Raw genomic sequence first — 13,399 nt, forward strand, 5'->3', positions numbered from 1 at the left:
AGGGATAATATAGACCAACATCAAAACCTGATACATTTCCTGATATTTAGGGTTGCCAACTAGCTCCAGACTTTCAGGGCAGGTCGATCTAGTCCTGGTTTTAACCTATTGCATGTAGGGACTTTTAGATCTGATTTCTCCATTGCATTCCCAAGGAAAAGCAAGTCTCAGTCTCTGCATGCAGTGGTATAAAGCCAGGACTGAATGAACCTGCCCTGAAAAAAAGAGCCAGTTGGAAACCCTACTGATATTGTATTACCCATAACCTGTAATTTCACTTGACTATTATTTTGTAACTTTTTCCCTTTCTTTTCTTCCTCATTTATTTTAATGATTATTGATATTACTTGGTAACAGATATAACTCCTTAAGACTCTTTACTTATAGAGGTTAATAGGGATCCTTCTAATTAAGTAAGACTTAGCTAATTAGTTCAAATCTTTTGAATATTGTCTAGCATAACCAGCTAAATTGAATCCCTAAATTTCACCAGGAGGACACATTTATCCAGACAAATTCTTGGCAGGCCTAAGAGTGAAGTTAGTTCAGGGAAGAACATTTAATGGCTAGCACTGATTTTCAGCACTAGCCACCCAATCTAGCTGGTCAAATATGGGCTCTGCAATATCAGGCCACAATTTGGCTGGCCACATCTTCCTCCTTTCAACCCTGTCTGTTAAAATGATGCAAGAGGCCAACAGCTCCCTGCAGGATCCTCCTCCCTCCTGCCCATCTTAAAATATGTAGAGAGGCACCCACACGATCCCCCATCCTTCCCCTACGTGAAATGTATTGGATCTTCCCTTGCCAAACCCACCCTATCCACTGGAAAAACCCCAAAGTACCCTTCTGTGGAGCCAGCAGGAGGATTCACTTTTCTCTCCGGCTAGCAACATGGCTAGCAGTGCACAGGGGTGGGTGTCTGCAAAGGGAAGGGGGAGGGAGGGGACTGTCAGAGTGGGCTGTCAGCCCTCACACATCATTTCGACATGAGTGAGAGGGAGCGGGGATCCTGCAGGGGGGGCTGTTTTCCCCACTGTGTAACATTTTACCCAGGGCAGAAGACAGGCAGGAGCTGTCATTCCTATGTTGACTGGTTAGCTCTGATTTTCTGTCCTTCAGTAGTGTTTTCATTACTTTGTCCACAAATAAGCAGGTCTGCAGCGTTCCACGTTTTTCGCTGTGAAGCAGCATTACCCCTGCTCTTCTCCAGTCTCTGGGAATCTTCCTAGAATCTCGTAAGAAAAGTAATTTTCAAAAGGGCTTCTGTAAGTAAAGAAGTGCTTTACCTGCAAGAATGGCCCTTTAGAAAACTGCACGTCTTGATATGGGCATAAAATTACACACATACACACTGTAAGCTGTATGGTTTTAGCCCCCCCCCCCCCCCCCCATATACCAGACACGAGACTCAGAGATATTATTTTATAAATTTAGTAAAATATTTAGCCAATTATATTAGAAGTGTCTGGGAAGGATAAGCCGTAGGCTCTGCAAATTATCAGAAGCCCTTAAGCTCATCCTTGCCTATGTCACAATCTTACAAGGCTTTTATACATTTTTTTCTAGTTACCTTTGCCAAGTACTGATCATTTCTAAAAGCGTCATTCTGGTCTGGCTTTCTTTCCCTAGACCACCTGCACCCAGACATTCATTGTCTTTCTTTCGTGTCCAAATGTTTGTCCTCCTTCTGTACTATCTTCCCACAGCTTGTAGGAAGACATTGATCAACTCTTATCAATGTCTGCACTTCCCTTTGTAGTCGATCTCCACACAGACCACACATATATTGTGCGTGAGCCATTCCTATGTCCTTCACTCCTCGCTGACTTAGGCCCGTATCCCGCAGCTGCTTTCCTTACAGCACTTAGTTGACATGTGCTGGCACAAACTTGGTAGGGCCTAGCTCAGCAGTCAAGCAGTCAGAATTACACCAAGCATGTACGTTTATGCACATAGGGGAGAGGTGTTCAGGGGTGGAGTCAGGGCAGATTTGGGATTTGATTGGTGCTGGCACTTGATTTCTAAAAATATGCCTGTAAATTTCCTCAATAAAAGTTTGACAGTAACTTTTAAACAAGCAAGCGGGCGCACATGTGCCTGTGTTCGTTGGCCCACACCTAGGGAGGCAGTCATCTTATAACACATGCTTGCACATTTTATAAAATAACCTGACCGCAGGCACATATGTACGCAGTTTTAAGTAGACGTGCGCCTATGGGTGCAAATGCCACTTCTACCACATAAGTGGGGGGGGGATTTTAAGAGATATGCTCACCAATGCCATTACCTGTTTTACCAGTTCGTTCCCAGTTTACACAGGTAAGGAACAGTCTTCCAAAACCCATTAGTTTAATAGCCTCCCTTCTCCGCTGTTAATCCCGACCATTTAAATCCCTCCAAATCTGTCTATTTGTCTTTATTTTATAACTTGCATGGCATCCACAGCAGAAGTAAAGTTACACAGCAAGGGACCCCAGCATGCACCTGTGCGCATAAGAATTTCAATGTGAAATCCAGGAATGCTCATGCTCTGCCCAGATCACACCCACGTCCCGCCCCTTTTTGGAACTTTTCATTGGTGCATTTGGCGGCAAGTATACGCGTACTCGGGCGGCTTTTAAAATCTGCTCGGCGCGCGCTGGCCCAACCTGTGCACGTATCTCCAGTTCTGGCGCGCGTTGGGCTTTTAAAATTCACCTTAATGCGCGCCAAACAGTTGTAATTGTGTGCGCTTAGTTTGGCTGGGATAATTTTCAAAGCAAAGTATGGGCATATTTTCTATTTTAAAATTAGTGTAAAGTCTGAGGACTTTGCAATGCCTGAAAACTGCCTGGCAGAGAAAGCAGGCAATTTCACAAAACATAAACACGGTTGACACAAAGGCAGCATTTACAAGTTGGGTCTCAGAAGAGACCTTTTGCCTTTGGCATTCTTTCAGCAAGGATCCCAATAAAACTATGATTAGTTATCGAGTAATGGAAGGAGGAGGCTAAAGAGAAATGTCTTACTTTGTTTTCAACAAAACAAGTTTATAGGTGATCATTTGTTGGCCATAAACAAGTCCCCCTGCATCTTTTTGTATGAAGAATGAAATATTTAACAGGGAAGTCACAGGAGAAACAAATCAATACTATTCTAAGAGCTCAAATGAAACCATTTGTTCTGAAGGAAAAGCCAACTTACTGAAAACTGTGTGCTCTGCTGCAGTTGTTTCCCAGCCTTTTCAAGCCCAAGGCACGCCTGCATTAACAAAAAAAAAAAAGCTGCGTGGCCCACCAGCCTCCGCTGAGCAAGCAGCTCAGACATGGAGAGGACTCCTATGACCAAAAGGAAGAGCCAGGGGAAGCAGTGAAATCCCCCACTTGTTTCTCTTCCACGGGGGAGAGAAGGGATGGAGACACGCATGAACCTGTCACAGCAGATCGGCTCCCCCTGTATACAAGTTCAGGTTAAAGGAGAATAGCTGTGATGCAGACAACCAGCTATGCTATTTACCTTTTCTACATCACGTGGCTGCCACCGCTCCCTCACTGCTGCTACTCTCAGCACTCAGAGCGAGTCACAGTGCTCCAAGGGCGCTCTCCCCCCATCTCACGCAGCCTGGGAACAGGACGCAGGCTGGAAGGACTCAAAGGAGGAGGCTCAGGACGAAGGAAGATGAGGAGATGCTGTGAATAAAGCAGGAGCCAGCCATCCGGGCCTTGCATGCTGCCCATTAATTAGCACACTCCAGGGCTCTTGCTATAGTTAGGAAGAAGAGGCACGCATGATTACGCATGTTCTGGGAAAGGAGCTTCCTACAGATGGTTTCTTGTTTGCTGCGAGGTGCTGGCCTGGATCAGAGCATCAGGCAGTGGTGGCTTTTCCGCGGCGCACCTGATCGGGGCTGCCATGGCACACGGGCTGGGGAAACACTGCTTTACTGTGCTAAAATAAGAGCACACGCTGCAGGCTGCCCTGAGCCAGTATCACACATTTCTCTTTTCTCAAATAACATTCACAAAAAAGAACACTTATTTATATACCAATTGTTTAAGAAACAACTAAACTGAAACTGAATATGCCCTATTCCGTAGACAGTTTCACCCATTCTGTCCGCGCCCTTGGAAAAATGTCTTGGGGGTAGGGCCTTACAATTCTTTCTTCCTCTAACCAGCTGCAGGCTACAAATGTCCAGTGTTAGAGCTAATAGAAACCAGGAAAAAGTGGCATCAGGTATTGCTTGTCAGTTTCTTCCGATCCTCTTATGAATGGTGACAAAGCTTTTAAGTGGGTTGTTTTTTTTTCCTGGGTTACATACATATAAAGAGTTAATGGGCCAACTACATATAGAATTAGACATTAATATATTTCTTCCCTGTGAAATTTAATCTTCATTTTGCTGTGACTCACAGCTTTAATCCAGTTTATTAATATCCTATACACTATGCACTTACTCATCCAAAGTAGTATAATTTACATACTATGATTTTCCAAACTATTATTACATTTAAAAATAAATCAAAGGTAATGCAATATGTTTTATTATCTGAGGGTTCTATGTACTATGTAGACTTTGTTACCATCTAGTGTACTCACAGCATTTACCTTAATTCCACCACAGACTGGACAAGCTGCAAAGAGAGCTCTTGAAATCCCCGGTTGAGGGCTACATATCTCACAAGGCTCAGCTGGGACATCACTAGGTGGTGCCAGTTCACTACTTTTAGGTTCTAACATCTGTCCTTGTTGTTTTCCAGCTGACCACATTGGAAGAAAATCAACATATGCCTCCTCACTCAAGTCTTTGCTGCTCTCCTGAGGCAACATGGCGTGCCTCCTTGTGCCCTGGCTATGCTCAGTTGCTGCTCTTGTTTCCATGTGTGGTACCGACAGCTTAGCATCACTAATGCCTTGAGGTGCCTGGGCCTGGTCCTTCGGTAGTGTGGAATCTAAACTCTTTTGCTGGACATCTCTAGCAGCTGCCTGCAATAAACTCCGGGGTGTGTCGTAAAGATGTCTGACCGAGCTGGGAACCTGATACTCTGAGCCTGAGGCCCTCTGAGGTTCGGCATACCGACAAGTGCATAACGTCTGATCAGAGGCAAAGTTCAACGGCAAACTAAGCAGTGATCCAAACTCCTCCCCCTGGCCAATGTCCAGGCTCTCAGCATAAGACGAGAAGCTTCCAGAGTAAGAAGAGTGACTGCCGGTAGCTATTCCACTGTCAGAGGAGCTTTGACGGCCTATTTCCTGCAGCTGTCTAGACCGAAGAGGTTTAGGAGGTGGTTTTGTAAGACGCATAGTTTCTGCGTAAACTCTTTCATCCCGTAGATGAATGGCCTTTGCTGCTGCCATTCCATGACTCTCCACAGAGGTGCTGGTCAAAGATGGCTCAGGCCAGATTGATAGTCTGCTCCCAACACTGGCATCTGAATGACTAGTGTCTGAAGAAGAGCTTGATAAACTTCTGTCATCACCTAAAATAAAAGAAAACTGCATGTGTTAAATGCTCAACCAAGTTAAATACAGAAGTGAAATATACATATATATATAGATAGATAGTAAAATAAATAAATCTATTTTTGTTACCCGCCCTTCCAAAATTCAGGGCAGGGTACAGTAAAAAACATCCACAATGGTGTGGTCTCAGAAATGTACAAGCAACTTGACAAATATCATCACAAAATATGAAATATTTAGCAGAGTGAGGCATAAGTTCTTATGACACTGCAATAGACATTTTTAATTTGTTGTCCAAGACAGCCAAAGTAAGACAATTGGCTTGATTTCAACTGGGAATAGTAAGCACAGAGAAATAAAGAGATTTGCCCATGGTCATACAGAGAGTCGCTGCTAAAGGTTAGTCTTGATTTCATGTTCTACAATCTGTCCTGAATTACAATCCAAAACAACATCCACTCGGTCATCCCTCTATCCCTGTATCTAAGATGTGACTAGATTTTCGTGTTGTCTTTTACTGTTTGTGTTCTAAGGGCCTGATGTTCTAAAGGGTTTTCCTATAAGGAGGGTTATTTTACAACATCCCACGTAACTTATGATGTACCAAAGCACATATATTATGCCAATTTTCTAAAGAGAACTTTTGCGCATAAGTCCGCTTAGAAAATTATACAAAATAACGTGCACAAACTAACCACAACAAAATTACACCTGCTTATTGCAGCTCATAACTTGTGTGGGATAATTTACGTGCATATTTTTAAAATAAAAAATGTAAATCCAAGCTCCACCATAATTGCACGCCCCAGTACGCCTATAGTTTATGTACATAAAAGTATGGATGGAATTGGGTTAGGTGTACACTTTTATGCACATAAGTCCCACACAATTTTAAAAAAAGCATTTATGTGCATAAGCCTGTGTTTTATGCATGAAACTGGCATTACCCCCTTATTGTCTATGGGGAAATAATTTGTAAAGAAGCTCCATTAGCTTTTTAAGCCGGGTAGTCTTTTTAATATTTAATGCATCTCCAGCTAAATATTTTTCACTAAAAATTAATTCATAATATATCTGATTCTGCCAAATTCAGAAGACAGTAAGGGGATAATTTTGTAATGTTGCATAAAATATAGCCAGCAACTAAAACTATGTCCATAAGTTAAACTCATTTTCAAAGGGGCCATACACTTAAGTTTGCTTTGAAAATTATCCCCACAAAATGCTATGCACAGAACTACCCCTGCTAGTTGGTATTGCTTGTTTTGCCAAGAGAATTTATGTCCCTACAGGTAAATTTTCAAAGGAGTTATGAAGGTAAATGTAACCGTCTGGCACAGCAATTTTCAAAAGCCAATTACCCACTTACCACAGGTAAAATCTATTGACAATTCAATGGCATATATTGTAGCAATTTTCCAAAGCCCATTTACATAGGTAAAGTGCATTTACACATGTAAAGCCCAGTTTTAAGCATGTAAAGGCTTTTGAAAATCAGGCCCTAATACTTCTTAAAATCAAAAAGTATACGCATAAGTCCCAAGGTCACAAAGACCTCACATCCTGGAATGCCCCTCCCTTAATTTTCCAATGGCCCGTTTTTAAAATTACCCTCCCTGTGAGCAAACACAATAAAATATGTGCCTGGATCTTTGCTATTCCGTTGTCACCAGGCAAATGTATCTGGTTCATGTAAAGGGAGCAATTCTCCTAGGCAATCCAAGCATGCCTTCTCTCTCTGTGCCCTAACCTGAATTTAAGACTAATTCTGAGACAATTCCTAGGAGCTTCCTGTGGACTGAATCACAAGTACATCACTATAAGGTGAATTTTCAAAAGTTGCATGCGTAAAAATAAGCAGTTGTAAGGGTAAGATACCATATACGCAAGTATTTGCTATTTTAGAAACCTCAACATACACACGTAAATCAGGGTCCATAAGCAAATTTAAGCGTGTAAAAAAGGGGCTGGCCAGGGATGTTCCAGGGAGGGGCCAAAGTTAGCGCGAGTAAGTTGCTATTTTGTAAGCAATGCATATATGTAAATGTGGCACCTTGCTCACATATATTTACTCCATCTCTATATCTGAAGTGAGTGACCGTAAACATCTTAAAAGCGAAAAAATGACAGGGTGTGGGGTCAGGGTGAAATGGGCTGAAGAGCCAGGAGGGTCCTCACGACTTGCAGATGAACTGGGCAAACTGGTAGACTAATTAGTAAACTGGCTATTTTCACTGGCCATGTGCATGTTGGAAAATCCTCCAACCTATGTGTGTAAAAGCAAACTCACAAGGTGGGGTGGGGGGTGGGTAAATGCATCTAAATCATGCGTGTAAAATCTACTTGCTTATCCCTTTAAAATTGAAGGGTATATTATTTTCTCACACTTATCCAGCTAAAATTGAATTATCCGGCTAAGAAGCAACAGTTATCTGGACAAGTTTCTATTTATCCGGCTATGTAGCAGCAAGGTACTTTGCTGGATAGCTCTGAAAAGCGCTACTTGCCCGTCTAAGAAAGATAGCCGGATAAGTCTGAAAAAAAAGTTACATAGCATTTTAAGATTTATCCATCTATCTTATTTAGCCAGCTAAATAGCGCATGTAGACATCTAGCTATCTGATATAGCCAGCTAAGTAGCATTTTAAGATGTATCCATCTAAGTAGCAGTCTTTTCAGGCTTATCGGGCTATCTTACCTAGGGGGATAAGTCTAAAAACCTTTATTTAGATGGACAAGTACCACTTTACAAACTTATCCGGCTAAGTAGAGGTGAAAGCATTACTTAGGGCCTTATTTTCCAAACGTATTGTACGCAGTAAGGGATGTTTCGCACGTGAAATGTCCCTTTTCGCGTGCGATACCAAAATGGGGGCAGAGTCGGCCCCAGAAGAGGAGGAGTCGGGGCCTCACCGAGGCCGACTCCGCGATGACGGTACGCACAGCGAAAAGGTAAGTGCCTTTTCGCTGCCTATTTCGCTCCCAATAGCTACACCTCCTAAGGTGGCGCTATTGGGTGCGAAACCGGCAGCGATCGCACCACGACGGTGCGATCGCTGCCGGCTAGCGCAGGCCCGCCCCCCCCCCCCCCCCCCGTTTCGGCCCCCCGCCCCTCATCTTCTAAAGTATCGCAGGCCTGCGATACTTTAGAAAATGAGGCCCTTAGTTGGATAAATCAGAACTTATCCAGATAAATGCTCCTATTTAGCCAGATAAGTCCAAACTTGTGCAGTGCACGTTTTTTACATACATGAGCATGTTTGAGCAGATATGTATTCATATTTTATAACCTGCGCATGTTATTTACATGCAGGTTATAAAATACTGTACCAACACTGTGCATGCCCATATACACATGTAAATGGGTATGTGTGCACAGCTTTGAAAGTTCTCCCTGTGAGCCCAAGTAAACCAGAATGCTGCTAGCTGATCATTATCGGAAGGCCATGCGGGCATCACAATGATGCATGCAAGGCAGGGCATGAGGAGGGGATTCAAGGAGGGCAAATTTTAAAAACTGAATGTAGCCCTGGTGGATAGTTTTTATTTTTTAAAAGTATGACAATGTAAAGAATGCTTTATTTGATCCTTTATTTTATTTAGCGTCTGAGGGTAGCAGAGTTATAGTACGTGCATAAGCAGATCGACCGAACTTAAATACCCATATTAATCGCAGTTTCAAAGGAAATTTAGAAATCAGAAAATCGAAAATGTTCCTCTCTTTTTAGTTCATAAAGCACAGAAAGAGCTTTACGGCATTACCTGTTAATCAAAGCAGCAGGATCACCCCGGCGGGGAGAAAAATTGGTACTCACATTTTGCGTGTGCTGTTTAAGTCAGTCTTTATTCTTCAGCACATAATAAATCAGATCTTGAAAGCTCAGACCGTCTTAAGTGACCACAGTGACCTGACTTCACCCAAATAAAAAGATCATTTACTGTATCACTCCTAGTCGCCATGGCAGAGAATTTAGGCACCGGCCAGAAAGGATCAATGATTTTGTCTTAGGCACAAAACAAAAGCTATCTCTTTGCTGTTCCATAGTGGTCATTTAAAAAAAAAAAAAAAAAAAAAAGAGAGATAAAACAACATTTTTTTTACCTCCACTACTTTGGCGGCTGCTATGGGAAAGGAGACTAAGGCGTTTCTCTAACTGCAAAGCTTCCTGGGACACTCTTTCTTCCATATAGGCAGGGTTAATATTAGGGTCTAAATGGAGAAAAAGAGATATAATATTTTTTTAAAATGCTATTTAGAGGAAGGCACAGCTCCCCTCTCCACAGCAATTCAATTCAATCAGGTTTATGAGTGCTTCTGCAGGATTTATGATTGGGAAAAGCCAAATCAAACAATGCAACCAACCTGCTTTGCTTTTTCTCATGCAAAAATGTATCCTATGAGTACATGTCCCTGAAATAAAGCAACTCATGTTACCTTATGGCTGCATCATGTTCTATGATGCAGCCATAAAGAAAAGTCTCTTCATGAAATGTGTTAAGAGACTCCAACCAAAGACTATTAAAATCCTGCAGCAATCTTGCTAATTATTGCAACCGTGATGCATTCCTGCAGTCTAACAGCTGAGATCACAAAAGTGCTTCCTACAGATAACTGGCACCATTTTTTTAGCCACTGCAGGGGCTGTTTTTTGTGCTTTAATGTACTACAGGTTTGATGGGCGTAGCTCCTGCCTTTATTTGCAATATTTTTTGCATTTCTTCACACAGCACTTGTTCTTTTGCCACCGTTGGAAACTTAATTAAAATGAGGCTTTTAATCCTTCTTTTATTCTTAATATCACAGCTGGCGCTTCATGATAAAAATCAGACTCCTTGCTAACGGACTGCTAGTCTCAATTAAAGAAGGATTGATGATTTCATGTCAAAGTCCCCTGTCAAGGTCCCCTGTCAATTTTACTGTCTTCTGTACTGAACTGGTAAACATCACTCTTTCCTTGGAAAGTGCTGAGTGGTAAGCAGAGTTACTGAGAAAAAAATGGGTTACCCATGTATTTTAATCATCTATTCCTGTAGCCAGTATTTTTAGGATTTCTAGCACTTCCATTCTTAAAAGTGTCAAAGCCTTGTTAACAGTCAAATATCTAGAAACAGCCTCTCAGCAGCATATCCTCTCATGCTGTGCAAAAGTTGTGCAGCCCAGCTGGGAGATATTCAGATCTGTCCTGTGCAGATTTGCTCCTCTGCACAATTTTTCACATCCCCTCCAAATTTAGCACAATAGACGTCAATGCCTTGGAGCTAATGATAGACACTAAAGGATCCATAAGCCAGTTTTTTGGGGTATTCCTTGACTAGACATCTACAGCTATGGATATTTCACCAATGTAAAGTTAATCCAATTTCATTATTATTTTTTTTAAGTTTCAAAATCCAGTTGTCTTAAAATAGAACTCGATGCAGATGAAATCTGATGCCCAGGGAGAGTGGCTATGTTCACTGTCCATTAACTCTTCTAAACTATCAACAGTAGTTTCAAAGTACATGGCATACTTAGAAGTTCCAATAACTAAGTACTTTCTGTTAACTCTTGCCCACAATTCAAGTTCAAAAACACATATCCTTTTACTGCCTCGCATTTGACATCTCGTGCTTCTCACTTCATGCACATGAGCATTGCTGAGGTAGATGCTTAGGCATAAATGCTTGAACAACCCGCTGTTGTCGGCTTTAAATATGTACTCAAATCATATATATATTTCTGGTGTATGCTCAAGGTTGCAGAGTTCTAGCTGATCCAGTCCTGATGTTATCCCTCTGCTTGCATGGATTTGTTGTCTTACCTTCCTTAGGGGAATCAATAGGGACATTAGAGCTGTGTGTTCATGCATGCAGTAGGGAGAAAAACTAGGACTGGATCAATATGTCCTGAAAAAAATGGAGATGGTTGGCAACCCTACAGTTTTCTTTCAGTGTATTAGTGTTTGTGAAACAGCCCCTAACTCTGTTGCACGGGGGCCGTCTGCAATAGCCCAAGGGAAGTGCTTTGCTGTCCCATGAGGGAGACCTTGCTTTCATTAAGAATCCTAGTAGATAATATAGTAATCCATGCCAATCCCTGTATTTGGAAATGGCACCTTCTGCTCTCCCATACTGCTTCTTAGGTTCATTAATCCCACTGCTGTTGCATTTCCTTATATTCTAAAATAACCAGAAGGCCCATCAGCACAATTTCTGCAGACTGTAAGTGCCAGCTCAGTGTCCTGTTTCCTTATGAAACTCATACTGCATGCCATACTGATTATGAAAATAAAGGGTAGTCTTTTGTTAATGTTCCATTCTTGCACCATAAGAAAAGGCCCCCAAGAAGGCCGAGAGTTATGCATGGAACTATGAATGGAGCACTATGAGGGAGAACTCACGGGACCAGCCTGTGCTGTGGCACTTCAGAATGAAAATTTACTCTGCACTTTCTCTGCCCTTTCTGCCCGCACGCTGTAATTTCAGTCACAGCAGCTGAGTGCTAGCGGCGGCAGGTTTGTGTTTGGCACTGTTTTAGTAAGACTTCCCACATTAACCTGGTAAGACTGGTCGCAGCCCGAAAGGACCTTTCGTCGGGGAGATGCCACGGACGATGCAGTCGAACAGGAAGCTGATCTGCTCTCCTTCAGCACAAGTGAGGAAGAAAACACCGGCCCCTGCAGCAACAGGGAAAAAAAGAAGGCAGTCATGCATCTTCACACATTCAAGAGATGCACATTAGGTAAAGCACTGGTGAAAACACCTGCTGTGTAAATCTCAGGTCCTCAGCCTTCCCTGCTTTGCCGGGAAGACTCCAGGAATAAACTATTCACCTTCCAATTAGTTAATCAGAATCCCACTGAACTGGAGGGATTAGAGTACTGGGCTGAGAACCACGGAAGCCCAGGGTTCATATCCTGCTTCTCAGGCAAGTCACTTTGCCCTCCATTGCCTCAGATACAAACTTAGGGCCTGATTTACTAAGGCTTTTTCCCTATTCTGTACCTACGGGGGAAAATGTTTAGTAAATAAGACCCATAGATTGTAAACTCTCTTGAGCTCAGACTTGGAAAGGCGAGTAATTAAATCCAAATTTTAAAAAAAAGTTACAGTTATTATTAAAAAGACCATCATCAAAAGTAGAGGTGCCAAAATCAAAGGAATAACTTCAGATCTGTTAAACAAGGATTAAAAGGCTAAATTCAGGTCAGGCCCACAAAGAGATACATTAGCTGCTTTCACCAATGAATGGAGATTCAAGTCAGCTGCACAGGATTATCACCCCCAGCGGAGCTCCTGGTGATCTCCCTCTATTCAACTGTATAAGTGGATAAAGAGACACTACTTTTGTAATCTGGGATTCTGCCATCTGCTGTATCATCTCTGCCATCTACCCTTAGCACTCAGCTTGTAGCCACCAGAGCCGTTTTTTTCCGAGTTTATAAGTTATTCAGTCCCATACCAAGATACAGAGGTGATCCCAACTCCTGCTGCAACACAACTAGAGTTACATGAAGAAACACAATTATACTCACATTGTCTTCTCATCAGTTTTAAGATTTTGAAATGCCACCTTTTTTTTTTAAATCAGACTATTTTAAATGCTAAGAAAGGCAGTAGTTCATGCTCAGCCTTCCCAATATTTGGACCATTGTCCCATCTTTCCTATTCCAAGCTCAAGCAGTTACAGTATGTGAGTTTCTGCCACAAAAAGTGAAGCAACGCTAGCTAAGCTCCAGAGGTGGCTGCATGTATGCTGTGACAATCCAAAGTCTCAATCCAAAGTCTCAATAGAATGTGAACAGCTGAAAGTCACCTCAGTGGGAAAGATTTTTGGCCCAGTTCACAATGAATGGTACGCATCTTTGAATACTCAAAAACATGAAAATATAAATACTATGAAAAAGGTATAATGCTAACTCGGATTTCTGATGGTGTTACTCAGTTAAGTCTAATTGCAGTGCCATTCCAATCA

The 13,399-nt window shown here is 42.2% G+C and overlaps 1 protein-coding gene and 1 long non-coding RNA gene across 3 annotated transcripts in view; one reads left to right on the forward strand and one right to left on the reverse strand.

The window, feature by feature from the left end:
* DOK7 (docking protein 7) overlaps nucleotides 1-13,399 on the reverse strand; it is a 273,911-nt gene that overhangs the window by 128,954 nt on the left and 131,558 nt on the right. For both annotated transcript variants that reach the window (XM_029591901.1, XM_029591893.1), the window contains 3 exons: nucleotides 11,982-12,101; nucleotides 9,548-9,655; nucleotides 4,591-5,462 (listed from right to left, as the gene is read on the reverse strand). In XM_029591901.1, the coding sequence (XP_029447761.1) occupies nucleotides 4,591-5,462; nucleotides 9,548-9,655; nucleotides 11,982-12,101 (1,100 nt within the window). The remainder of the gene's footprint in view (nucleotides 1-4,590; nucleotides 5,463-9,547; nucleotides 9,656-11,981; nucleotides 12,102-13,399) is intronic.
* Nucleotides 3,110-5,831, forward strand: LOC115085641. Its single transcript, XR_003854923.1, has 2 exons — nucleotides 3,110-4,218; nucleotides 4,743-5,831. It is a non-coding gene; the product is annotated as an uncharacterized LOC115085641 (long non-coding RNA).

Source organism: Rhinatrema bivittatum, chromosome 1 (genome assembly GCF_901001135.1).
Source record: "Rhinatrema bivittatum chromosome 1, aRhiBiv1.1, whole genome shotgun sequence".
Lineage (NCBI taxonomy): Eukaryota > Metazoa > Chordata > Amphibia > Gymnophiona > Rhinatrematidae > Rhinatrema > Rhinatrema bivittatum.